General features: G+C 44.8%; 2 protein-coding genes across 4 annotated transcripts in view; one reads left to right on the top strand and one right to left on the bottom strand.

Moving 5' to 3' along the window:
- Positions 1-2,004, top strand: part of CAB39L (calcium binding protein 39 like) — a 43,242-nt gene extending 41,238 nt beyond the window's left edge. For both annotated transcript variants that reach the window (XM_064714911.1, XM_064714919.1), the window contains exon 9: positions 163-2,004. In XM_064714911.1, the coding sequence (XP_064570981.1) occupies positions 163-342 (180 nt within the window). In that variant the 3' untranslated portion in view covers positions 343-2,004. The remainder of the gene's footprint in view (positions 1-162) is intronic.
- Positions 2,005-9,274: 7,270 nt separating this feature from the next.
- Positions 9,275-24,619, bottom strand: CDADC1 (cytidine and dCMP deaminase domain containing 1). 2 transcript variants are annotated; one of them, XM_064714900.1, is made up of 9 exons: positions 24,479-24,619; positions 20,989-21,083; positions 19,306-19,483; positions 17,863-18,441; positions 15,885-15,934; positions 14,680-14,849; positions 13,459-13,648; positions 12,777-12,837; positions 9,275-11,598 (listed from the first exon to the last, which is right to left on the bottom strand). In XM_064714900.1, exons 1-9 carry the CDS (start codon positions 24,549-24,551, stop codon positions 11,525-11,527), a joined length of 1,470 nt encoding a protein of 489 aa, XP_064570970.1. In that variant the 5' UTR covers positions 24,552-24,619; the 3' UTR covers positions 9,275-11,524. The 2 variants fall into 2 exon arrangements, with proteins under 2 accessions (XP_064570970.1, XP_064570973.1); XM_064714903.1 differs by lacking the exon at positions 24,479-24,619 and adding an exon at positions 24,122-24,153.
- Between the last annotated feature and the right edge of the window lie 1,804 nt (positions 24,620-26,423).

The following is a 26,423-nucleotide window of genomic DNA, read 5'->3' as shown; positions in this document are numbered from 1 at the left end:
GACTGCCCTGGGACAAGGTGTGTAGCAGTAGAGTATCTCCCTGTAACTTGTGGGGATGTTGTGACTGATGTTCCTCTATCTCTCTGTCTCTCTCTCTCTCTCTCTCTCTCTCTGTCCCCACCCCTTGCTGTCTCTCTGTGCCTGATTTTGTTTGCATGTTAGGTTTTTGTGGCCAGTCCAAACAAAACACAGCCTATTGTGGAGATCCTGTTGAAAAACCAACCCAAGCTAATTGAGTTTCTGAGCAATTTCCAGAAAGAAAGGACGGACGATGAACAATTCACTGATGAGAAGAACTACCTGATTAAGCAAATACGAGACTTGAAAAAGCCAACGGCATGAAGAACACCTCTTGTTTTCCACTGTAGGCATTAATCCAGTTGTTAAGTTCCTCTGTGTCTTTTAAACACCACAATAGTGCTTGAGAAGGCACAGCAAGTGCCTGGTTTTTATTTTGTCTTTGTTCCTAGATGTCAAGAGTATAGGGGTTTTACATGAGAACTAAAAAACCAAAAAATCTAGAATAATATATTATTTTTAATCAAGATTCTATTATTTATGTCAGTTTAGAATCTCTCTGTAATAGAAGCTGGTTTGACAGAATTTTTTGTGCTCAAGAAGAATGAACCTCTTTGCTTAACTTTATCAGCAAACTCAAGCACTGGCAAGTGCACAGAGCAGGTCTCCTGAGGACTGTGACATTGTTCCTTCACACCTGTAGTTGTGACTTGGTTCTAGCGCTGCACACACACAAGACTGTGAAAGAGTACATTGGTCTCTGGAGTTAGCTGCACTTATAGGTCAGGTTCTTTAGTCAAAACTATGGAAGATGAAAAAGCAGTAAAGGTCACGTTTTTGCTTCATTTTGTGTTCTTTCATCCTTTCCCCCCCCCTAGATCAGAGGTTTTCTATTCAGTGTTAGGGAATGGATGGCTATATCAGCCATCTGAGCTGTTTCTGCCTAACTCCCATTTCCCTGTGTGTGATCTATCTCGTGCTAGGGCACAGGCTTTTCCTACCAGCTCCCTGTGGTCTCATGAGGAGCAGCCCCACGGACACAGTGCTCAAGTGCCCCGTAATGGGAAAAGGCAAGGGCAACGCCCCTCCATCAAAGGCTGTGCTGTATTGCTGATAAAGTGATCCTAACCTACAGAAACCATCCACAGTCTGGGTGGCAGCCAGAGCTGCTTGGCTGAATTGTGACTAGGGCTGAGCCTCAGCATCAGAGTGAGAGGAGGGTCCCTAGAGTCTTTCCATATAAATTCCAGTCCTGGCTGTGTGAGGCAGGGTTGAGCTAAGTTCAGCAAGGCAATCATGAAAAGGCCTCAGCCAGATTTGCTGCATGGGCTGAGGTCCCTGAGCCTGCAGGTGCTGCCACAGCTGAGAGCATTACTGGATACTGATCCTGGCAGGCTACTGAGCAGCAACAGGCACCAAAGGCCACCTGTAGTTTGGCATTTTCTGCCCTTGTTCATTCTGACCTGAATTCAGGTTCAGTGTTAAAGTTGTGGAAGAGGAGGTTATTGCATCATAAATGTTTTGAGTTTAATAAGCTCTATGGTACAGACAGTTTCCCTAGTGTGTTTGAAGAGTTTTTGGGGTCTTTTGTTTTCTAACAGGAAAATGTTATTCTGATGCTTTAGTAGGAAGTGGAATTTGAGAGCAGGGAGTGGAAATTTCTTGAATTTTTCTGGACAGCCTAAGTTCTGAGTTTTCCTATTTGCTGTTAGAAAGTTCTCTAGCTAAAACTCTATCTAATGCTTCAGGTAACAGGTGACACTGAATTGTAAAAACAGAACAAGCCCTTTTCTTTCATTAAACTGTTGTATATTGAGGTGACTGATACTTTAATTTATGTGCTTTAGAAAAGGGAAGAAACAGAACTGATTGTGGTCTTGGTTTTTTCAGATGTCAGATACACACAACAAATGTACATCTTAGTTGCCTGGAATTAAAAAAAAAAAAATTTACAAGCTATTAAAGGCATGATTACTGATCACTCTATTTCTGTCTCTGGGTTTTTTTCTCTCTTGCCTTTCAGGATAGCCAGATTCCATATAGTGCTAAATTCCTTCTCTCCTTTGTCAACTTGTTTCAGCAGATGGAGAGGGATGAGCACTGCCTTCGAAGCCAATGATCTCTGAAGCATCAGGTCTGCAGCCCTGGCTGGCAGGGGTCTGGCAACCCCAGCCCAGCTTGGCCTGGCCATGAGCCCCAGCCCCTGCCTGCAGGCGGTGCTTGCTGGCAGTGGTCACTTGCAGGTCGATAAGGGAGCTTCTCTGGAATCACAGTGATTGGAGCCAGTCATTTAAGTCTGATCCTGAGATCTGGAGCCTATATCCAAAGGGTGCTTGGCTGTGTTCTGAGCTCCTGGGGTGGGGCTGGTCTCCAGGGCTGGATTAACACAGAGACACGTGTCCATTGCCTCAGCCTCTGGAGTCACATGAGAACATTGGGCTTCCAGCCCGTGCTAGGAAAAAGTGTCTCATGGTGTGTTGCTGGGGAACGCCTGCCCTTGACGAAGGGAGCGTGACCCACACAGAGGTGCCCAGAGAGTCTGTGAGGGGTCACACTGGCAGTGCTTTGTCTGCATGGTCTGCACACAGAGGAGCACTTGAAGAGACCCAAACCTGATGGTAACACAAAGAGACCCTGGTGAGCGTGGGCAGAGAGGTGTCAGGCCAACAGGAAACAGTGATGGGCCCTGGCCCTGCAAAGGAAGCCTTTTCCAGGGCAAAGAGTCTTTGTACCACATGAGAAAGCAGGTGGTAAGGAGGGCTTGTGAAAAAGGGGATCTGTGTGTGTGTCTGCAACAGGGAGGGGAAGAAGAGGTCTTACAGGTAAAATGACACATGCCAGGCCCTTGCAGCTTGTCTTACCAGAAGCTGGTCCTGCAGTAGATCACACAACCCATCTCAAAGGAGAGTCTTCCCCAAACTCAACTTGCTTAGATCTTTGAAAGAATAAAAAGCATAAAAATTGGTGAAGATTAAATTAAGCACCATAGTAATATTTCACAGCAGGTGGGGACACAGCAATAAGTAAATGAAAATGAAGTCTTTTCTAATGTGACTTTGAAATAATGACAGAACTCCCAATTTCCTTTGGTGAATTCAGTCAAGGTGGTGCTCCTGCCTAAGGGAGTGCTCCCACCAGGAACTCAGAGTTTATCTGAAATTACTATCTGAGGGAGCTGTGTGATTTCAGGACATGCTCATCAGAGTGAAGGCAGCAGAGAAGACTGTAAACTGAAAAGATAAAGAAGCTGGAGGAAGCCTCTCCATTCCATTTTGCACACAGCATTCAGGGGGTTTAGATCACATGAAGAAATCTCTGCCAACATACGATGCAGGATGCTGCAATGTCAAACCTTATTTGATACAGCAGAGTGCCAGGAATCTTTGAACCATAAGCTTCTGTCATGGGATTTGGGCAGCTTGTGCTGAAATCAGGAAAATCTGATTAGAGGCAGCCACAGGCTCCCCAGAGTGTCCTGGTGTGTACAGCAGCAGGTGTGAACCCGAGAGCGGCCAAGGACTCTGGCCTTCCACAAATGTGGGCGTTAAGACCGCTTGAGCCTCTTAATCTGCATTCTCCAGAGACAAGATCAGATGAGAAGGAAAGAATGACTTGGGCCTCTGCTGTTATCTAATGATAACAGCACTCACAAGAGGGAGAGGAGATACAGATCCCATTTGTTCTCTAGCATGTGCTTTGCTCTTGCTTGTGAAATTGGAGCAGGGCTGAGAGAACCCAGGTCTCTCTCCAATGGGTGCAGTGGTGTTTGGTCAGTAGAGAAGCTTTTTCTCTGGGCCAACAAATGCTTCATTTATCTTTCTGAAGCAGTAGCACTTCAACATTTTGGCAGAAAGCAGCTTTCTGCAGAACATCTTTTGCCTGGCAGTGAAAGTTGAGGCAGAGAGGATACAGGTTTTGGTCCCTATGACATAAAAGGGATTGTATGTAACTCTCCCACTCCTGGACTAAGTGTTCTTGCACAAAGATGCAGGTTTTCATGGACTGAGTGTAAGGTGTCCCAGAGCATCCAGTGGGAGCTTCAGCCCCATGGTGAGAGGCAATCCTGCAAGCAAGAGCTGCTGTGGCCTGGGGAGGAGAAGGAGCTGAAATCCCTGCCATCCCTGCCCATGCTGAAGGGAAGCCTTGCCACCAGCAAAGTCTCCAGTCCCTCAGGGTCTGATGTGTAAGGCCACAAGGCACCAGCAGCCCAAGCCAGCTCTGAGCACAGTTGGTGCTGGGCAGGCAACGTGGCATCAGGCTAAGGAGAAACTCAAAACAAGGTTAGCAGTTTTGGCCATGTGGTTCAGCTCTAAGCCAAGTGTCTCACAGGGCTGTGACTTGGCCCAGCTCCCCAGGAACCCCAGGGAGAGGCAGGCAGTGAGCCCAACCCTCCTGACTCATGGTCCTGCTCCACAGTGCCTGCCTTGAGCTGGCCTCTCTTTCCAGGAATGTGAGAGGAGGAAAAACAATCAAACAACCCACCCCCTTCCTATGGCATTGCTCGAGAGGGGCTTTCCAAAGCCCTGATAAAAATTACCTTTCCCACCTCAGGCTGTGTCACATTGAGTGGCAGCACAGGACAGCCTGTGCCAGGGGTGTAGCACCAGCCATGGCCCAGCCATGGCCAGCAGCTCCCCCTTCCCAGGTCAGTAATGCCGGAGCACTGGGGACAGGGACGGGTGTGGTGCCAGCACATCCTGTGACACACCGGCGTGCCTTGCACCCTCACCACTGCTACAAGAGCCCTGTGGCAGTTTCCTTCGCCCTACGGGCACTGGCAGCCGCTGGGAGGGCTTTGCTGCTGAGCACTGGCCCAGGAAAGCCCCGTGCTGCCCCACAGAGCCCTGCTGTGGCACAGCACATCAGGCATGGCCAGGTGTCCCACATGTCTCAACCTCCTCCCTCCCTTGGTGTACGCTCAGGTCTGCAAGTTGGTATTGATGCCCACAGGGCCATGGGATATGGTGTGCTTTTCTTCAGAGCCACTCTCTCCCCCAAGCACAGATTTGGAAATGGAATTTCCAAATGCCATTGTCCCATAGCCAAAAATGTAACCCATGTATTTTAACTGCCACACTGTGCCAGCAGACAACACCTCCAGCATGTTGGCATGTTGAGTTTGACAAGTAGCTGGACACAACCAGCACCTGACTACCAAGGTGACAGGTTGGAGCAGTTTTTTGGTTGCATGACAGACACCAGCCCAGCCATGGCATCATAGCCCAGCTCCTCACAGTTAAAGAAACAAAACCCACCCAAATCCCCAAAGCAGCTCTCCTGGGAAGAGCTACCAGTATGCCAGTGAATAGAGTTATTCCTTCTGAGAGCACGGAGAAGACAGCACCTTTGCGGCCATGAAGTGCCTTACTCAACTCTTATGAATAGAGGCCCTTTATTTCCAAATTGCTGGGTACGTTGTCTCTACTGGCGCTCAGCTTTGGCAGTGCCCTTCAACTTCCTTGTAGAACAGCTGGCTTGACAAGCGTTTGGAGCGGATTTAAAAATACCCTTGTCAAAGCAGAGCCCACTGCATCTGTTTGTGCAAACACGCAGTCAGGGCTGGCTGTTCGGCACACCCAGCACAGCCCTGCCCCGGCAGCCAGCAGGGAGCAAACAAACCTGGCCTTTGCTTGGGCAGATGGTCAGATGCCCAACAGGCTCTGTGTGCCTGGGACAAGCGGGAGCCTGCAAGGAGCAGGCCTCTCAAAATCCTGTGGAGGAAGTGGAGAAAGGCATCTCCTCCCCATTTTAAAACTGGGTGTGGGGGAACATTTATATCCACAGATGAACTCGCCTTGTGCCCCAAGGAACGTCAAGGGCAGAGCCACAATTAGCTCATAGCGCAGAGCAGGTTCTTGCTGTGGGCTGACAGCCTTCCTGTCAAAGGCTCAAAGGAAAGTGACACTGGGGACTAACAGGCAAGAAAGCAGGACGTCCCAGGGGACAGCAGGCATTGCAGAGGGAGGAGAGACATATGTTCATTCCAACAAAAGACCAAGCTCTCCTGCTAATACATACCACTTCTAGCCATGCAGTTAAGCTCCTCTGATTCCTGCTGGCTTTTGTTTTCTCTAGCTAAATCTGTCTTGCCTCTCAACAGGAATGAAAGACTAAGTGAAGGTGAATGCACTGGCATTCACACTATCTTACATACGTCTTTCAGGTAGTTCTGAAATAACATTGGGGAGGAGGAAATGGCTCTTGTTGAAGTTATTGTCCAAGTGCTTCATGGTTTCTCCACATTTCTCCAACCCCTTGTTTTTCCTCCAAGTTAGAAATTTAGCTGCCCTGGTGGAAAATTTACTGGCAAAGCAATGAGGTGACCTCATTGGAGCCAAAGTACAGATAGTTGAGCAATGAGGGTGAAGAAGGAAAAAGTCAGGCTTAGTTTTTAAGTATACCTGTCTTGTGCCACTGAGGAACATGGTGAAGCTGGAACAGACCCCATCCCTCCAACAATGATCCTGTAGTTACAGGAAACCACCCAGTCCTGAGGCAGAGCCTGGCTTCCTGGGAAATCAAAGTGGAAAATTTCCTGTACAAACAGCTGATACTTGGGGTGCAGAAGATAAACGTCACACTGCAATATACCCCAGGGAAAAAACCATGCTCAGCATTTTCCTCTGCATGTCTGTTCCCAGCCCAAGCATGGTGAAGCCTGTGCTGCTGCACGTGAAGCAAGAAGGCCCTTTATCTACACAGCAGATGTGCCAGCTACGATTTTTCCTCTTCCCATTTATGAGCTTAGAGCTGCCTCGAGTGTTCTGATGTTTATCATCACCATCAGCACACCTTTGTCTTCTTCTGTCTGCAACAGCAGGACTCTCTGGGTACTGGTCACAATCACAGAATCATGGAGTGGTTGGGGTTGGAGAGGACCTCTGGAGACCACCCTGTCCAGCCCCTCTGCTAGAGCAGAAACAGGTTGCAGAGGATTGCACCAAGGTGGGTTTTGAGTGTCTCCAGGGAAGCAGACTCCACAGCCTATCTGGGCAGTCTGTTCCAGTGCTCTGTCACCCATGCAACAGAGAATTTTTCCTCATATTCAGATGGAACTCCCTGTGCTTTGTGTGTACCCGTTGCTCCTGCCACTGGGATCCACTGGAAAGAGTGTGGCCTCACTATCTTTACACACCCAGCCCTAAGTCATTTGTTGCACTAATATATGTAAATAATGCAATACAAATTTTGTGTGCAGACGAGAGCTGGAGCGGCTCTTGAGCGGCAGAGGCCCGCCGCGAGTGCCAGCATCCCTGCGGAGCCCGGCACTCCCTGGGTCCCGCTCTCCGCGGCCTCCCCGGGCATTTCCCCGCCACCAGCGCCCTCTCCCGGCCTTCCTTCCCCGGCTGCCGGGGGCGGCCGCGCTGAGGAAATTAATTTAATTTATTGCAAATCAAATCTGAGCAGAGTAATGAGAAATAAACGTATCTTAGAACAACTTCCCTTTACTCCTCTCTTCTTTCCGGGCTCAACTGCATTCCCGAATTTTCTGTCTCCTCCCCTCCAGCAGCACAGGGGGAAGAGGAACGGGAATTGTGGTCAGTCACCACACTTTTGTCTCTGCCGCTGTTTCGCCCTCAGGGAGGGGACCCCTCTCACACTCTTCACCTGTTCCACCCTGGGGTCCCTCCCACGGGCGAAAGCCCTCCATGAACTTCTCCAACATGCATCCTTCCCTCGGGCTGCAGTTCTTCATGAACTGCTCCATTGTGGGTCACAAGTCCTGCCAGCAAACCTGCTCCAGAGGGGCTCCTCTCCACTGACTTCCAACAGATGCTGCCAGGAGCCCCCTCAGGACGGGCTTCCCGCGGGGTCACAGCCTCCTTTGGCATGGACCTGCTCCAGCGTGGAGTTCTCCCTGGGCTGCAGGGGGATCCAAGCTCCCCTCATGACCTTTCTGGGCTGCAGGGGCTCAGCTGCCTCCCCATGCTCTGCACCAGGGGCTGCAGGGGAATCTCTGCTCCTGTGCCCAGAGCACCTCCTGCCTCTCCTTCTCCACTGACCTCGGTGTCTGCAGAGTTGCTCCTCTCACATATTCCCACTCCTCTCTCTGGCTGCAATGGTGCAGCTTTTCCCCACTTCTTAAATCTATTATCCCATGGCACCATCATGGTGGCTGCTGGGCTTAGCCTTGGCCAGAGCTTGATCCATCCTGGAGCTGGCTGGCATTGGATCTGTGACATAGAGGCAAAACTTCTGGAAGCATCTCACTGTACCAACCCCAGAAGCCACCCACAACCAAAATCCTGCCACACTAACCCAACACAACTGTTACTCAGATCTATTTAAAATCAGCACATACCATCAACCTTCTTTGCATTCCTATTCTCCAAGCAATGTAACTTACTGGATCCAAGAAATTAAAGCCAGATATTTGGAGTCTGGTTTGCAGGCACAATGGCTGAAACAAAAAACCTATTCAGACTACAAAGCTTTTCAGAGTAGTCCCCACATTAAATATGGCTCTGGGAAGCCTGTCCCTTTGCCAGCCTGGCTGTGTCCCACTGACTGCTCACTGTGATCTACAGTGACATTTCAGTTCAAGAGCACTTCTGAAAGGCATCTCCCATCTGTCCCCACATACTGTACGTGGCTCTGCAACATGAGCCAGTCTTGGAGGGCATTGAGTGGATTCCTTTCAGCTGCACAGGAAAACGGTAGGAATAGCTGTAATACACTCCACTGGCTCTTGGGCCTTCAGTCCAAATGCCTGGGCTGGAACCAGGTGGATGTGAAACCCCTGGTGGGCCAGAGCCCCAGCATCACCCACCTGATGGTTCAGCCTTGCTGCCCTACAGCTGCACTGGGGACGGGCACTGTCCTCGGCCCCGTCACCACAGTGATCCCGCTCTGCTCTGCTCTGTGGGGACTGGGAACTGGGGCCCCTGGGGATGCCCATACAGGCAATGCAGGGCAGCGAGGCAGGAGGTGAGGCAAGAACCAGTTTTACTGTTGGACGGTCAAAGCTTCGTCCACTTTGATCCTCTCCAACCAAGGAACAGGCCATGGAGGTGGCAGCTTGCAGTGCTCCCTAAGGCAGTTCCCATTCTCCTGAGGAAGAGGAAATTGATCCTCATGGGCCAAGGAATGGGACCCCAGCACTTTCCCAGGGCTCGCAGGAGGCACAGTCTCATTTGAGACAAATTCTTCAGGCAGAGCAGAGGAAGGCCTGTAAGGAGTGTGAACATTCCAAAGCACTCTGTAATGTTCCTAATAACCTAAAGCACTTAAAAATACACTTCAGTACTTACTGTCAGAGTAATTTATTAGCAGGAAGCATGTTTTGCTGTAAGGCAGACAGTTAACAGAGAATTTCTGTAATTCTCAGTCAGAAGGCCAAATTATTACTGATAGTTAATGCCTGCAATTAAAATGATTGTTCTGAAATGAGTCTCAAAATGCATAAGCAAATTTCATACAATGTATAAAATATATAACTTTTACATTTCTTGAGTAAATACCTTGCAGTTTTTATATAAGAAACAAACATCCTAGAGTTGATTTGCAAAATAAGCACTGAAGGAGATGTCCAGTATTCTGTAGCTCTCCCTGGTAAGCAGACAAGATGAGCAGCACCTACAGAGTCCATAGGCTGAGAGAGGAACCCCATTTGCATGGCTCCTGTTGGTCAAGATAAAGTCCCTACTTCGTAATTCCAGTAAAAATTAAGGTAGGGTTATACTGACGATCAGAGCCTAGAGAAATTTCTCAGCCTCTGGAAGATTCTGTAGAATGCAGTAAGACAGAAATAAAGCCAGGCTTCCAAGGCTTCAGCCTTACAAGGGATTACAAGTTTCACAGAAATTTTGCAAAAAAAATCTTCTTTTTAAAAAAAGTAAATAAAAGTAAAGGTAGAATCTTAACTCCTCCTGAAGCAGAGACTAGCAGCGGCATTCACTGTAGTTATTTCGTGTGTGTGATATTTGACTTCATTTACTTCTCTGTATACGCAGGCCACCTATGATGTTTAAGGGATTTTTCAATTTCAGCTGTTCCTATCAAGATACAGATTTTACTGATTTTGATACCAGCAAACTGATCAGTATAAAACTTGAAGGGACCTTAAATCTGGCTCTGTTTTTTTCCTTGCTTCTACTTCAAGTAGATGAGCATTGCCAATGGATTATGGAAACAAGAAGGTTTCAGTGGGTGGACTACAGCACACTTTTTATTCTAATTTGGACAGTGTACGCTATCAAGTCACAGCCCTGCTATGCAGTTCCAAGCTTCTCCACAACCTAAAAGAAACAAAAATAACCTACAGATGCATCTTAGGACATGATTCCCCTTCCAGGACTTTAGGAAGGGCAGCAAAGACAAGATGCATGAAAGAACTGGGAAAGGGCTGTTTACATATCCTACCAGCAAGAACAGAAAAAGATTTAAAGCATTTGCACTGGAGAGCTCAGCAGAGGAGTGAACAGAAAGTCTTGGGACATCTGCTAAAACAAACAGTTTGAGGTCAGATTCAGAGCCGGAAACAGATGGGAATCAAAAGATTCTGGGTACAACTCTTTGTTCTGGTTATGCATTACTTGGCCCTTCAAAACTAGCAACACTAGACTGCAGTTTCAGGGGCTGTTTCAATGTCACCCTTGTAGTGCAGTCATCCAAGAGAAAAGCACCTGAAAAGATTTGGGCTATTTCACTAGTACAGATCATCCTATCTAAGACACAACAGGACACTGATGGTTTATTAGCTCCTGTAGTCCTAGGAGCCTGTCACTGAGGATTAACAAAACCTCAACACTAACAATCTTCACAGGTATGTAGGTGCCAGTGAGATACATACAGTGAAATGCTTTTATGCCTGCCTCCAGAAACTGAGAAAAAGAAAAGCTAATCTTTGTCTTCATTAATTCAGATGGACTGCATGTGAGGAAGCACATGGAACAGCACGGCAAGTACCAGAAAACTAAACAGCTCTGCTGTATGGTAGAAGTGTGTATGAGAGACAAGATTGGCCTCCAAACCATTTAGCTAGCAATGACTGCTATCCCAATGGTTTTGTGTCCATTATACTGAGAAGCAGACTCAGAAGCAAAAGCCACTTTCAAGAAGAGAGAGAGTTGCTGGTGATTATTTACCTACCATTTTCTAGAAGATTTCCTTGATGATTGTATTTGAAGAAGTACGGCTTATTTCTGCCATTTTCTAGCCCAGAACTTATAAATCCATTCCCTCAATCCATACCACAAGCAAATAAGACACCATTTTATTATTACTCTGATCTACCACCAATGAACTTTCAGTATATTTTTTTAATGTGTTAAAAATGATCAGCCACCCAGTTACTTTCACAGAAAATACAAGCAGCATTTTTTCGCCAGGAGCTTCTAAATTAAAAAGATCTTCAGGTAACGCTGTAAAACACTTAAGACATCATAAATAAACTTATTTTAAAATTCACTTTCCAAACAATAAATAAAACTCTTCCTTATTTGAAAGTGCAAACAGGCTGTATTATAAAAAGTACGAAGCAAGACTGCAGGAAGTGCTTAATTATTCAGTAATGACCAAGACACAGTTTCTTGCTTTGGTGCTGCTGGTCATCCAGCGATTTTGTTTTCTGGACCCCATCTAAAGAAAAAAACATGCATGGAGCATTAATACAACTGCAATCATAGCCTAATACTCAACATGGACAGAGACACTGGAGTAACACTGGGGGCGGGGAATGGGGTGGAGATTGTCTTCTTCTCCTTACCGAGGAACATGCAATAATCATTAGCTAACAGGAATACACCAAGGAAAAAGAGGAACTTAAACCAGTGCAGTATTGAAAATGCAGGCACACCACATTAAAGAAAATTGTAAGAGAAATGAGCCTTGTTAAAAGCTGTCAAACAAAGTACCCCAGGATTAATCTTTCTCCAGCTGGGTCATTAAGAGAGAGAGGGACAAACAAGCCCTAACATTTTGCAGTGATCACTAATGCCATAAACACTACTCTGAGCCCTTCCCTCCCCCCTTTCCCCAGCCCACAAGGAAGTAGCTAACAAAACGACTTCTCCACTAATATATCTCAGTACATGATAGGAATTTGCTCGGAGTATGTGGCTATTTGTGTGCCACAAAAACTACCTTCAGTCTGTCTTATGCTCCTAACACGGTACTCAATGCATCTTTACACTGCATCTTCAAGCTTGAAGCACAAAAGTTATTTAGCTGCCATTTTCCATGTTGTTTTCCCCTCTGGATGAGTAACATTTTAATGATTGGTAGCTGACAGTAGATTCCTATGATGGGTCTCTTTTGTGGCACAAAAAGGCTTCAAGGTAAGACTTATCTAAACTCTGTCTTGAAAAGATGACAGCTCCCTTGCTACAGGGGTGTGTGTCAACAAGGATTTTGTGACTCTAAGGAGTCCAGTCCAATTTATCTTGAAAAATAATGATACTCTTTATAGAACACAATCTAAAAAGTCTTTCTAGAACAAAAGTTAAAACATGATAAAGCAGTCTAAAATTATCTACGTGCCAAACAGCATGTTCCTGACCTTCACAGTAGCATTGCTAGATTTGCAATGTGTGTCAATGACAAGCATTTTGTTACAAGTTAGTTCACCTATTACAGTTAGTTATTACTATAACAGTTAGCTCATCTATTCAAAAACCTCAGAAAATGTTTCATAGCAAAATTTAACTCACTGAAATAAAGACTAAGACAAAACAATCTCAGAGGGAATCAGGTTGGTTTAAAATGTGATCTCACTTATTGATTGCAGTCATAAAATGAATTAATGAAAAAATACTTACTTTCCCTGGCTGTAGGGTCATGGAATTCAAGTGCATTAGTGTGCAATGGACTTAACTGCCACTGGTAAAACAAGAAGAAAATGTTTACTTATTCCAGAAGACAGAATAAGGAGCTAAGTGAGACAGGAAAAGTACACTACAGGCCTTCACTGAAAGGCATGACCTGTGAGGTGGGGAATCAAGGACTCCCTCTTGAACACTCTTATTTTGAGGACAAATGACTATTACAGCATGCAGATGTTACAGCTGCTCACACCTACAGTGCTGCAGTTTGTTATGGAGAGTGCCCTGACTGCAGGTGCACTTGGCCACATTTGAAACCCACCACAGCTCTTTTGGGAACTGCTGGAAGGGTCAACAAAATCACACAGTGACCTCTGAAATCAGCTGTCATGCTGTGACAGGGGAGGCTCAGACAGAACTTCACCATGCGGAGAGACCACCTCCAACAACAGTGAGTTAGAGGGAAATCCTCCATGTAGAGAAAACAGAGGGTCTTGCCCCATCCTCTGGCACATGGCACAGCAGTGCTCCCCAGAACTGCAACAGAGCAACCTCTCAATTCCACTCACCTGACTAAACAGCACAGCACTCCTCTGTGCTGGCTGCAGATGACTGCTCACTCTACTCTCCCACCAATGCTGCCCCCAGTTTTTAGAATACAGTGCATTTAGACACTTACTGTAAATTTGCTTACACCCTCAAGTTCACCGAACTTCATATAAGATATATCTGCTTTCTTTTTTCCAGCATCATCATCTCCTGCGTAGATCTGCTTGATACCAGCTCCTTTAATTAAAGGGACACATTCATCACATGGACATTTTGTTACAAATATCATGCTTCTCTCATCTGGCTTTATTTCTCGACACCTACAAGCAGTCAGAAAACAGAATTTCAGAGTTTGTATCTTGGTAGTTTTCAATTGTTATGAATTTGATACCTCAAAAAGCAAGCAAAGAAGTGTTATTTGCTCTCAGAAGCAACTTAATCAAGTGCACAAGTACACAATGGAATCTGGCTTGGTATCACTATCTGTGAACAACACCCATCCCATGTCTCCACACCTATTATTGTTGGAAGCTTCACCAACTGCCACACTTCCTCATTTTGGTCTAGCAAGAACCAGAGCCAGTGGTTTGTATCTGAAGGATAACTGAAGGAGCCAATATCCTTTAAAACCCAAGTTAATACAAGAAATCTCAAGAAACCCCAGGAGCTGACACTGCCAATATACATCCAACTTCTACATCACAGGCATAAAAAAGACTGTGATTGCAATCCACAGTTCATCACAGTGACATCATACATTGTCCTAGTTTGGGCTGGAATACAGTTAATTTCTTCTCAGCAGCTGGTGCAGTGCTGTCCTTTGGATTTAGTATGAGAATAATGTTGAAAACAGACTGATGTTTTAGTTGTTGCTAAGTAATGCTTACTCTGAATCAAATGCTTTGATTTATATTCTGGCAGTGAGGAGCTGCACAAGAAGCAGGAACGGTGACCCAAACTGGACCAAAGGATATTCCATGATAGAGTCACTCCCAGTATATCAACTGGGGGAGTTACCTAGAAGGGACATTGATCAGAGTTTGGTGATAGGGTAGGGCATTGATCAGTGGCTGGTGAGCAATTGTATTTTGCATTACTTGTTTTTACCCTGGGTTTTATTTTTATTATCATCTACTATTATCAATAAATTTTGTTTCAATTATTAAACCGTCTTGTCTCAACCTACAAGTTTTGCTTTTGATTCTTCTCCCCATTCCACTGGGGCAGGGGAGTGAGCAAGAGGCTGCCTGGTGTGCATCTTCCCCACTGGGCTTAAACCACAACATGCATTTATTGCGGAATTGTTTCCAAACCATCTCATTCTTCTCTGTGGTGAGAACAAACCCATTACCTGAATGTCAGGGCGTTCTGCTCCGCATGGATAATGTATCTGAACTTTCTGATTTCCCGATCTTTTTGCTTATCATCCATGTGTGGAAAATCAGCATATTCAGATCCAACAGGAAAGGCATTGTAACCACAGCCTACAAAATACATTGCTCCTGTTCCATCACAGCCTCTCTGCAATAGTAAACAAAGCATCAAATTTGGATGGTATTTTAACTGAGTTCTAAGTCAAAGTACAGTGGAATGCATACTTTTGCATGCTCAGACAGCTCAGCTCTTGCCAACTGCTCCATGCCTGTCTGAAGCTTTTCCACTGAGCCCTGTAGGAGCTGCACAGGTGAAGTGTAACACCTCTGTTATCTGCACCAGGCTTTTGAGACTTTCCTTTTGGCAAGTAATACTGACAGCAGGGACAAGAAGTCTGAAGGATTTAGTCCTTAACAATGCACATGATTAAATACAGCTGGAGTTTATCCCTGATGTGCCAGAGATGGTGTTTTGCCAGTCTTTTAACAGACTCAGTGACCAGGCGGCTGATAAGAGGCAACTGGCGATTGAAGTAAGAAAAAGAAACAAAATAGCCATAAGCAGCTGAGGACAGAAGTGTTAAAAACAAATTAAGAGTATGTTGCAGCTGCATGAAGAATGAACCCTCCTGGGATTGGTAACATGCATAAGCAGAGATACAAAGAACAACAACTTTCTGTTTGGATGTAAAAAGCACTGTAACAATATTCACAGAAAAATACAGCTTTGATCTACAAAGGAATGTGCTAAAGCCCATACAGCATTTCACTGCAACAAATATCCTCAGGAGACCATCAGGCTATAATTGCACTGAGAGCTCTCCTAAAAAGAGCTGTAAAGAGGGGCTGTGCAGGACACATGCTGCCTGATCAGCAGCTGCAGCAACACCTTGTAGCCAGGATACCTGGAATAACTGACAATCACTGGGGAAGTGGGTGCACTGAAAATCCAGAGCTATTACATCTGGAGGCCCATTTATTTTAGTAACTGTTGTAGTTACTAAAATAATTTCTACTTCTCCTTCATCTCAAAGCATTACAATGAATCAGTCATTAACTTAGTTACTAAACCTGCATGTGTGTGCATGAAAAACAGAAGTGTATAAACTTAAAGGAAAATAACAAGGGCAAATCCAGTGAATGAATTGTGAGTTCAAGAAAAAGTAACTTTTTCAATACTTACTGATTTTTCCTCTGCCCAAATAATAGCTCCAACTCCCGTTTTATGATCTTCTAAAATACATAACATTTTAGGAGTAAATAACAAATAAAGCACTTCTGAGTTACCTATACAGTAACATATGACATCCTAGAGTAAGGAATAACATTTACTGTTGCTTTGTGAACAGGAGGAAAGAAATGCAGAAAGATTAAAAGCTTGTAAATCATATGATTCTACTGTAAAAGCTGGGTGTGTTCTTACTGCAAGGCAGTCATTCTAAGATTTTGCTGTGTACATCTGTTCACAAATGAAATGAAGCAACCAACACATGGATAAGAAAATGCATGCCAAGAATATGTGTGGGCAGGTTTACAAATGTAAGACAGCTAACTGATAGAAACCTTCTTGTTTAGTACTTAATTTAATGACTCAATTTCTGCTATTCTTTAAGTTTACGCTTCTTTGATCTGAAGTCATATAAAAATTAGTCCTATTTTATACCAAATTCAGAGACAAAATTTTAACAATTGGATTGTGGTGGTGTAGTCTATCACCACCATAGGAAAACTGGTACAGAGCTTTCCTTATGTGACTTGGATGGTTTTTATGACGCTTGAAAATCTTCCCCAGTAGCTACTGATGAGAATCTTGAGCATATCAAGGAGAAAAACATTTCAGGCTTCCATTGATTAATATTGGAGAACACACTGTTTCCATTAATCATTTCTATCATCCTTAGTATCACTACCATATGCAGTAACTCAAAGAGGGTCTTTCCTGCCAAAGATGTACTTTATCAAAGCTGTCTTCATCTATATTCTGCATATTTATTAGACACTGATGAAGAGATGATGAAAATGACTAATTAAACCAGCACAGAAAACATCCTATGTTCTTGCTCCCTTTATATGCACCTATATAATAGTGTAAAGCACCTAAATATGCGTGTGAGCTGCTATTTATTTTAATTTCATTGCAGTGCAATAAAAGTTGGCTGAAACCCCAGACCTGAGTCCAGGCTAAATACTACAGCTAAACCTGAATTTTGCTGCCCCAAGAGTACTCAAGCTTGGTCATTCCATCTTGTTCTGTATAATGAAAACTGTACAAAGAACTCATAACTGGTTCCATGAAACTTCTGAATTACATCTAAAAGATGTAATTTCTGCAATTTTTGGAGACAAAATTTGCTGAGGGTACCTGACTTAATAGGTTGGGTTTGGATGGGTGTGTTGGGGGATTAGTTTTGGTTTAAGCTTTGTACATGTACTATTTGTTTGCTTACAATGGTTTAAAAAAAGCAACTATCATATCTAGAGTACAAAAACATCTCTATGGAGTACCACCAAGTTTTCTGTTCTCTGGAAGAACTTATCACTTTCCTGCATTGGTAGCCAGAGAGAATAAAAAAGCTAACAGAAGTCATCTCTATCAAGAGAGAATCAATAACTATCTTTCTATATCAGAAACCTGGACATAAAACTCCAGCATCTATGCAAAGAAAATCCCCACCAGACATATAAGCACTTCCACTAACAACATTAGGAGACTTAATATAATGGTACTTAATGTCCTACTGAAGGATATTATTTCAGTGCTTTTTTCTGAAGTGTACATAATCTGCTTGAAATATTGACATTTATTTGATAACAGAAGCATCTTGTGAGACTTCAGTAAAAAGAGCCTCAGAGCAGCTTGAAGAATTTAAATGTCATTCTGTTCTATTTTCAGTTGGGCGTTGGACACATTGGCAGGGCAGGGTTTGCCAGCACTGTATGTGAAACACCTGCACTGATTTCCTCATGGAAAGCTTTCACACACAATACTGTGTGAGCCCCTGAGGAGTCTTTACTATTATTGCTGCACTCATTTCACACGTGTAGGAATGGCATGGAGCAGCTTGCTCAAGGAAGTATTTGGAAGAACAAGACTGGAATGAGGAACTTGCTCTACTGCTGAGCCCCCTACTGATCATTCCTTCACCCCAGTAAGGACTCACCTGTCCGATAGGCAAGCAGCCTGGCCTGTATCATGCAATGCCTGGCCACGTCCTGGGGCAAACACTGATCCTCTGCTTCATTTGTTCGCTGGGATCCGCTCCTGTAAAACCCAAAGCATCCAAAGACAGGCACGCTGGCAGCCACTGATGCCAAGACCAAGACAAGATCTTTCATGTTCTGTCTAAGGTTGCTGAAGTATGGGTTTTCACAGAGGTTCTCCAGTCCCATTGTCATCAATATTTGCTTGTGTATTTCCTCATTTGAAATTAGAAATAAACTTTCATACTCTTTTATTCTCTCCTGCCTACACGCAGTATAAAAGTCAGTGTTACAGTCAGGCAGTGATTTTGCTATTTTCTGAATAAAATCAAACTTGGTGGAAGTTTCTTCAATAAACTGCACCATGTAGCACACCAAAGGCTGAAGCAACACACACACACGAGCACGGCTGTTTGACTTCAGTCTTTCCACTGCTTTGGCATCCAGCTTTGCATCCTCAGTGCTCATTGGATTGGATACCTCGTTCTGCAAGCTGATTTCAGGATCTGCAGGCCAGTAAGAAATCCTGTTGACCCCGGCTGGAAGAGAGGATAATGCAGCAGAAGGAACCATGCAAGTGCAGTGGAACATAAAGCTCACATTCAACACACTATTGTCTAACCCTGGTTTTGCTTCTTTAAGGCCCCAAGTCCTCCCTAAGGGGTGTCTAGACAACAAAAATGCTGGTAGATACAAGTATCAAGGGCTATCCAACTTGATAATCAGACTACAGATAAAAATTTGAGTCACCCAAGTTCCCAGATCTTTGTGACTGCCTAATTTTGCATCTTACATCCAACAGATAAATTAGCAACACACAAAAATAGTTAGCACTGATAGTTAGCACTGAGCAGCACATTGCTGCTGAGATTAAAAATCAATATTTGCAGAAGGGCTGTACCAGCAGATCCCATTTCTGGAAGTGAATGATCTGGTTTGTTTTCCTATCTCATGGGAAAGGAAACCCTTAAGTACTCCCTGTGATTTCTGCATAAAAACCCACTCTTCCCTGTGGTCAGTGACAAGCAAAGGGAAAGCAAGGAAAAATACATCCATCTGGGAAAATACATCCATCTAGGCCTTGTCATGAGGCTTAGGGCTGCTCTGGCAGAGTGCAAAAGGACAGTCAGAACCTCAGCAGTGCATCCCAGTCGAGAGAAAAGCACCACCAGTAATAATGGTTGCAAATTACAGGGAAACAGGGTCTTGGCAGCAAACCCCAGTTTCTTGACCATCAGCTCCAAGAAATGTACATTCATTTTTTCCTTATGGAAAACATCAATGCACACTACACAAATCAGGGATTGGCATTCACAAGTGGGACAGTCCAAAGAGAAAACAGGCTTTCTGCTTTCAATCACAAGTGTAACATTTACTCCCACTCTACTACAGTCATTACTTACCATTTACAATCATTTTTAAACAAGTTGAACATGGTTTTCTGGAAAAATAAAGATCACAATTTTTAAGTCTTGATCCATGTTTAATGAGTGCAATCTGGCCAGCATGCAAGTCTGGACTGGAGCAATGAAGACCAATAATCTTCATATTTTTCACCACAACCAGACCACTCTTCTTCACCTACAGAAAAAGGCATTATTATTATTTTACTTTTTTTCAACATTGATTCCATAAAGATGTTACATCTCTTCCTTGGATAATAGTAACAAACCAGCAGTACAGCACAGAGCTCTTCAGTACAAGCCAATCATTAAACAATCTGCATTTTCCTAAGCATTTTTTCTTCTTGTTTTGTTTTCACACATGCCGGTTAATATCAGGGTGCCCTGTCTCTGTCAAACTCCAAAGAGGGACTTGTCACAAATTCCTGATTTTTTCTGGTCATTTCTTTGCCCTTAACAAAATCCAGAAGCAGCATAGAAAATTCTGTCAATTATAGCTGAAACCTTCTCTGAATCAGCCAGCATCTGGAAATGCTCATGAATTTAATTTCTGTCTTAAGCCTGACCATCCTGGGAGCCAATAGCTTCCCTAGCTTTATTTAATCTCTTTATTTATGTAATGAATCCTGGTTCTAAAGAATCTTCCATGGAAGAAGTCTGCACACCACAGACAAGTGCTACTACATCTGGATTCCCATGTATTGTGAAAAAACTGGATACAAACTAGTTTGATGAAGCTGGTGACACAGATCTCTTTAAGCAATCCAGCTGCTTCTGAACACTGCTGCCTTAGATCTGTAAATTATTCAACTGCTTTGTGGTTACAGAAATGAGACTTCACTAAAGCCCTATGTACAAGCCAAGTGCCATTTCTAACTGAATTACTAAATTTCAAACTGCTTTTGAAGGCTGTAGCTGCTGCTCATCTACCCCTCCTTCAAATCTAGCCTGGGACATACCCAGCTCTGAAAATCAGGCCTAATTGTCACTCAGGTTATTCTCCTATCTCTTCTCGCCCTGGCTGATACATGTGCTCTGGATCTTAGCTCATGGGTATGCTCTGTACAATGCAGTTATCATTTAAAAGCCCAGTGACAACTCTGATCACAACAGCAAACATCCTGTTCCAGGTCAGTCTGAAAAAGCCTCTTGACTTTGAAGAGTAACTGGTTACATTTAGAAGACCCACTCTCAAGGGCAGCTTCTTTTCCTTGTCACTGAAGTAATTAGCTACAAGTTCTTGACCAGCAAACATTTCAAGTACTCGTGTACACCTCCACGGTATAAAGGAACTGTTCACCTACAGCCATGAACATTGTAACTCCAAAAGAGTCTCTCTGTACCAACAACCACGCTGACTTTCCACACAGGGTACATACCACACCTCCTTTGTCATGCTCTTTAAAACACTGGCTGATTTTTAGTACTTGCTTCACCTCTTGGGGTATGCATCTTGCCTTTGACAGTTTTTCAGAAAGAGCGTGCTATTTAGCCATCTTGCTATTTTTCTCCCACTACTGGATTTTTTTCTACTTCTAAGAAATATTTGAAAAAAGTTTACTACATTTGGTTGTTTGGTTTTTTTTTTCATCTGGACTATGTGTCATCTAAAGAGCAGTTGGGTTAAATTCACTGAAGGAGCCTTTCAGAAAGACCAATTAACAATAAGCACAAACATTTTACCTGGGATTTTTTCTGCTGCTCATGTGAGGGGAAGAGCTCCATCCAGAGACTTAATAAAGTAAAAAGATTGACCTTAGAAAGTCTTGGCATTTGACCTGTTTTTAAGAAAAAAAGAGAAATATTTATTAGAGAATATTTATAAAGAAACTCCATATTGCTGAACATTATTTTTCAAGTCTTTTATACCACAGCTGCTACAGAAGCTGGTTCTGCTCTTGCAGCAGTTACATCCTCACCATCCCTTTCAGGGCAGTCGTTGCCAACTCAGGATGCTCACATCTAGATGCAGAGATCAGATTTGCACAACAAGAGGAACTGGTGAAATTTTCACTGAGCTTCAGTGAGTTTGTTGGACTCAGAGGGGTAGAGCAGAATCACAGATCAGATCATCAGACCCCACAAAACTTAATGTGCTCAAATGATTCACAGATGCTTAGAGAAATTAGAGACAGGTTCTAATTCAGCTTCAGGCTCACCACAGAAGAAGGCAAAAATATCCAGGCACACACATCATGATATTACACTGATGCCTGCAGCAAGAGAGGATGAGCTATTGTGAAACCTTCCAGTTACATCAGTTCTGGAGATCCTGCTTCTGGATTCTCACAGTCTGCTTAGATTTTGGCTAGCTTTTTAACAAAAATTTAAAATTTTGCTCAGGCTGTCACTTCTGACAAAATATCCAAACGCAAAAATCTCTTCTCAGAGCACCACCTTGTGCTGTGCTTCTACTCCAAATCTGGAAGTTGTCCTGTGAGGGCCAGCACAACTCAGCACTACTGAGCTCCTCACAAAGGAAAAAGGAAGAAGCACTGACTGTGCTGCTCAGTAAAGCTTGCACCGTTCCAGATGTAAAGCTATCTTGCCTCACACTTGGCAAGAAGTTTATAAAGTCTTGGAAATATCTCCAGTCCCCATTTCAGGGGTGCTTACAGAGAGCTGTAATGAACACATATTCCTCTGCAGGTCTCACACGTGCTGTCTGACAATAGTATTATTTCTATCTTTTCCCACAAATGTTACAGAGTTTGCAAAGGAGGTAATGGCAGTGGCAAGAAAGGAACAGAATAGAGAAAAACATTCGTTAAGCAGGTCTAGCAGCTTGGAAGAGATATAATCAGATACTAAGATTGCCTAGCTGAGGGAGAGGTTAGTTTAATGACATGTCTGTGAACCCAAACAATTAGAACAACAGATAAACATATGCAATCCGTGACTGAAACACCATTTTCAGATGGTATTTTAGCAGCTTTTTTCATACATAAGTGTGGTTTGGAAAGCAAATATGGGCCTGTCAGCAGCACTATCTGATGCCACATTGTCCACTGCTCCTGAGGCTGCCCAGCTCTGCTACCCCACTCGGCACCAGCACTGCAAGGTTAGCACAGCCAGATACGTGTGCTAGAAACGGCAAGAGGCACACACCAGGAGCTGTTGTCACCTGCACTAAAAGCAAACAGTAAAAAGAAAGTCTACAGGCCACACCTAAAGAAGCAGAATCTGTTTTATTAAATGGGCACTTGAGTTCATTTTCATTACAGCCCCTGTTTGCTCCTGTCATGGCACAGACATGTACAGTTCCCAAGTGGCAAGGTAAAACCAACAGTGCAATTTTTGCCAGTGCAAACACACACCTTTGTGTTTTCTACAATGGCCCACAATGTGGCACAGAGAGTAGACTTAAAACTGCATGCACCACAAAATAGTTTTAATTACTCTTTGTTTTCTTGCACCTAACCCAAATGTGACCTCTCAAATGCATGGGAAACAAACTGAAGAACATCCTGACATTAATTTATATTGAGAAGCAGGAAAATATTCTGAAAAAGGAAAGATCTTTAGTTACAGTTACCATATCTGTGTGTTTGCATCTTACCTCAGGCAGTTAAACATTCCCTTAGGTTCAACAGGATGAAGAGAAGGTTGGTTAAAATGGATGGGAAAAAAGGCAGAAGATGCCTTACAGAATTAAAAGCAACTACAGAAGACTGGGGAAATAAAGGAATCAGGCTCTCTGCTACAGAGAGCAAAGCCACATAAAAGGAGTGCTCTCTCCACATGCATCAGGCCCACTTCACACAAAGGTATGATTTTATTCCTCCTAGTTACAGATCTTGCTTCAGTGAGGCAAGGCAAGCTCCAGGGAAAGTGTGTGTGTGTGTGGAGGCTGGTGCCATAAATCCTGCTGCACCTGGAAGCCAACAGGAGCAGGGCACAGCCTACCCGGACGTGGCTCAGATCCAGGATTGTGCCCTGCCAACAATGCAGGAGTTCCTAGCCCAAAGTCTGAAAGCTTCTAACAAGTGCTTGACACCAAGGAGGAAGCTTCCGCTGACATCACTCTGCTGCCTGGGAAAAGGAAACTAAAACCCATTTTCAGATTTAATAAATTTTGCTTGCTTGGGAGCAGGCTTTCCACAGAACTGGGATGAAACAAAACTCATATACCCACCCAGGAGAGCTGGCTGCCCTGCCTTGGTGCTCAGTCTGAGAACCACACATACATCACATCTGTATGCACACACCACTCCCTTGGGACACAGCAGTGGGGTCTGTGCAATCTACCAGCATCTGTTTCTCCTGGGCACCCCCAGCCCTGCGAGAAAGTTGCTCTCTACCAAACCCATACCATAGGCCTGCTGTGGAGTTAGTTAGAAAACCCCGCAGGTGAGCATTTTCCTGCACATTGCATTGTATGCATATTAAATATACCTGGTATAGGGCAAGAAATTGCTGTAATGGGATGGAAGGGGGGAGCAAAATACAAGCCTATGTTATAAAAAGGCCCTCGTGGAGAAGGGTGTTGTCAAGAAGGACTGGGGGAGGATGGAGAATATATACTTTTTTTTTTTAATTTATAGATATATGCTAAAGATACTACACAAATAAGTATATATATACTTTATGTATATATACACACACTGTATATGTAGCATAAATGTACACACACACGCTATAAATATATAGTATCAAGTGCGTATGTATATATATATATATATAAAGTATCTATATGCTTACCTACTAGAGATATGCTATCTATACTTATACGCACATTTACTTATGAAAGTATAGGTACATATAAGTACACAGATACTTTATGTATACACACACGTACATACACCCATATACATACACATTTGTAGATATATGCATGTTTATGTATATATACACATTACTGCACTGTCTGTGGCGGTCAGGAGCACTCTGTGAAGCATCACCGGCAGAGAGGGAAGGCGCGGGCTCTCTGAACAGCCCCGGAAGGAGGGTGAAAGTGTCCCCTGAACAGAGGACAGACCAGGCGGTCCCTGGAAGGACCCGGTGGGTGAGGCGAGACCTGCGAGGGGCCGGTCAGCGCACACCTCCCTCACACCCGCCCGGCCCGGCCCGGCCCGGCCCGGCCCGGCCCGCCGCCAGCGCCGCGGGGCCGCGGTTCCGTCACGGCGGGCCAGGCCCCGCCCGCCCTCCCTCCCAGCGCCGCAGTCCGGCTCACCGGCCATGCTGTCGGTCTGCGTGCTCGCCGCTTTCACCCGCGGCCCGGCCGCAGCCTCCTCCGCGCCGTGCATGGGTGTGGGTATGCGTGCGGGTGCCGGTACCGGAGCCCCCCCCGCCACCGGCCCGCACCTCCCCCAGGGCGGCACCGCCCCCATAGCCGCCCCCGGGGCGGGGCCGGTCGAACGGCAACGGCCGCTGACCGGCGGGGGCTCTGGCCAATGGGAAGCGCGAACGGCGGGGAGGGCGGGGCTGGGGGCGGGGCGGTTGCTCCCAGCGGGATCCGCGCTCCGTAGCGGGAAGTTAACGGGGACACGGGGACACGGGGAGAAGGGCACACGGAGTGAGCTGCGCTGGAAGCGGCCCGCAAGGATCAACCAGTCAGCTTCTGGCTCGGCACAGCACCACCCCCAAGAGTGACACCATGCGCCCGAGAGCGCTGTCCTAACGCTTCTCGAGCTCTCTCAGGTTCCAGTGCCCAACCACCGTGTGGGTGAAGAACCTTTTCCTGATATCCAACCTAAACCTCCCCTGACACAGCTTCAGGCCATTCCCTGGGGTTCTGTCACCGGTCACCCCAGAGAAGGGATCAGTGCCTGCTCCCCTCCTTGCCCTCCCGAGGAAGCTGTGCCTGCCATGAGGGCTCCCCTCAGCCTCCTCCGGGCTGGACAGCCCAGGTGCCCAGACCGCTCCTCACGCGGCTTCCCCTCAAGGCCTGTATTCGTAGCTCTCTTTTGGGCACTTTCCAGCAGAACCACAGAAGAAGACTCAGAATATTCTGAGTTGGAATATTCCGCCAGGATCAAGTCCCGCTCTTGCTTGAATGGGATCCCAGGAAGTTATTTACTGCAACAGGGGGCTCAGCTGCAAAATGGTGCGGGTGGAGCAAAGAGCTGAGCCTCTGCTACTGTGCTGTACTTTCTGTGCTGTGAGGGACCTGGGGGCTTTGCTCTGACCGGTTATTCAGCTTTCACCAGAGGTGTCTGGAGGGACCAGCCTTCATTAAAAAGTTCTGCTGAGCATCTGTATAAACCAAGGCATCTGCTTGTGACCTCTGTGCTTTTTGGTCAGAACCTCTGAGGTGGTGTTTAATGTCCATACCATTTTTTCTTCTAAATATTAGGGTATGTAAAAGCTTCTCTGTGGATATATTTTGGAGTTATATCCGTAAACTGCTGTCATGTATAAAACCCCCAATAATTATTCAGTCAGTGATGAAAAAATCCCATCTTGAAATGTTTCAGAAGTCTTAGACAATCCAGACAAAAAATATTAAGGACTAAAAATTAATAAAAGAATTCCTGAGGATTTAGGTCAGGAATTCCTGATCTAAAGCAATATAGAAATTTTTGAGTCTCAAATCAAGTCAATTGAAGCCTAAAACCTGGATAAGAGCATGAATTAGATAATAAATAGTTTCTTTCTAAGGATCGTTTTGTTTTCTGTATGGCCTAAAATTAATTTATTTGCTGTGTATGCATTGCATGACTATCTCAGATGAATCTTCTGTTTGAAAAAATTCCCTTCTAGACAGCCTCTTTATGAAAGACTACAATAATGATTTGTGCATTTTCACTTACCAATGTCTCAAATGTGACTGGACCATTGATGAATTCTGTGTTAAAATAGACTGAATCAAGAAAAAGGGTAACACCTTTCAGTACGTTTTTCTCCCAGTATCCCAAAACCAAACCAAGACTTGTCAGAAGTCTCTCTGCTCTGTTACATCTTGAAGTGGTTTTTTCCCCTTCCCTGTGTTAGAGAAACTTCTTTTTCACAAGTAGCTGGCTGATTCAGACACAGTGTGCTCTAGGGTTTCTGTTTAGAGCTGGACATGGAGAATGGCTGTTCGAGGGTCAGTAAGCCTGAAGTCAGTGGAAATCAAAGAAAGAAAAGAAAGAAATAGAAGAAGGGGAATAAAGGAGAAAGAAAGAAAGATGGAAAGA

Source organism: Zonotrichia leucophrys, chromosome 1 (assembly GCF_028769735.1).
Source record: "Zonotrichia leucophrys gambelii isolate GWCS_2022_RI chromosome 1, RI_Zleu_2.0, whole genome shotgun sequence".
NCBI classification, from domain to species: domain Eukaryota; kingdom Metazoa; phylum Chordata; class Aves; order Passeriformes; family Passerellidae; genus Zonotrichia; species Zonotrichia leucophrys.
Note: the sequence above shows the minus strand (reverse complement) of the source record. Positions and strands in the feature narration are given on the sequence as shown.

Excerpts from the sequence above, each read along its gene's own strand:
- CDADC1 (XM_064714900.1), bottom strand. The coding sequence starts at position 24,551 with ATGCACGGCGCGGAGGAGGCTGCGGCCGGGCCGCGGGTGAAAGCGGCG. Across the intron at positions 19,484-20,988 it reads AGCAGCAGAAAAAATCCCAG|GTGAAGAAGAGTGGTCTGGT; the intron begins GTAAAATGTTTG and ends CTTTTTCTGTAG. Across the intron at positions 11,599-12,776 it reads TGACCCTACAGCCAGGGAAA|ATGGGGTCCAGAAAACAAAA; the intron begins GTAAGTATTTTT and ends TTTTTTCTTTAG.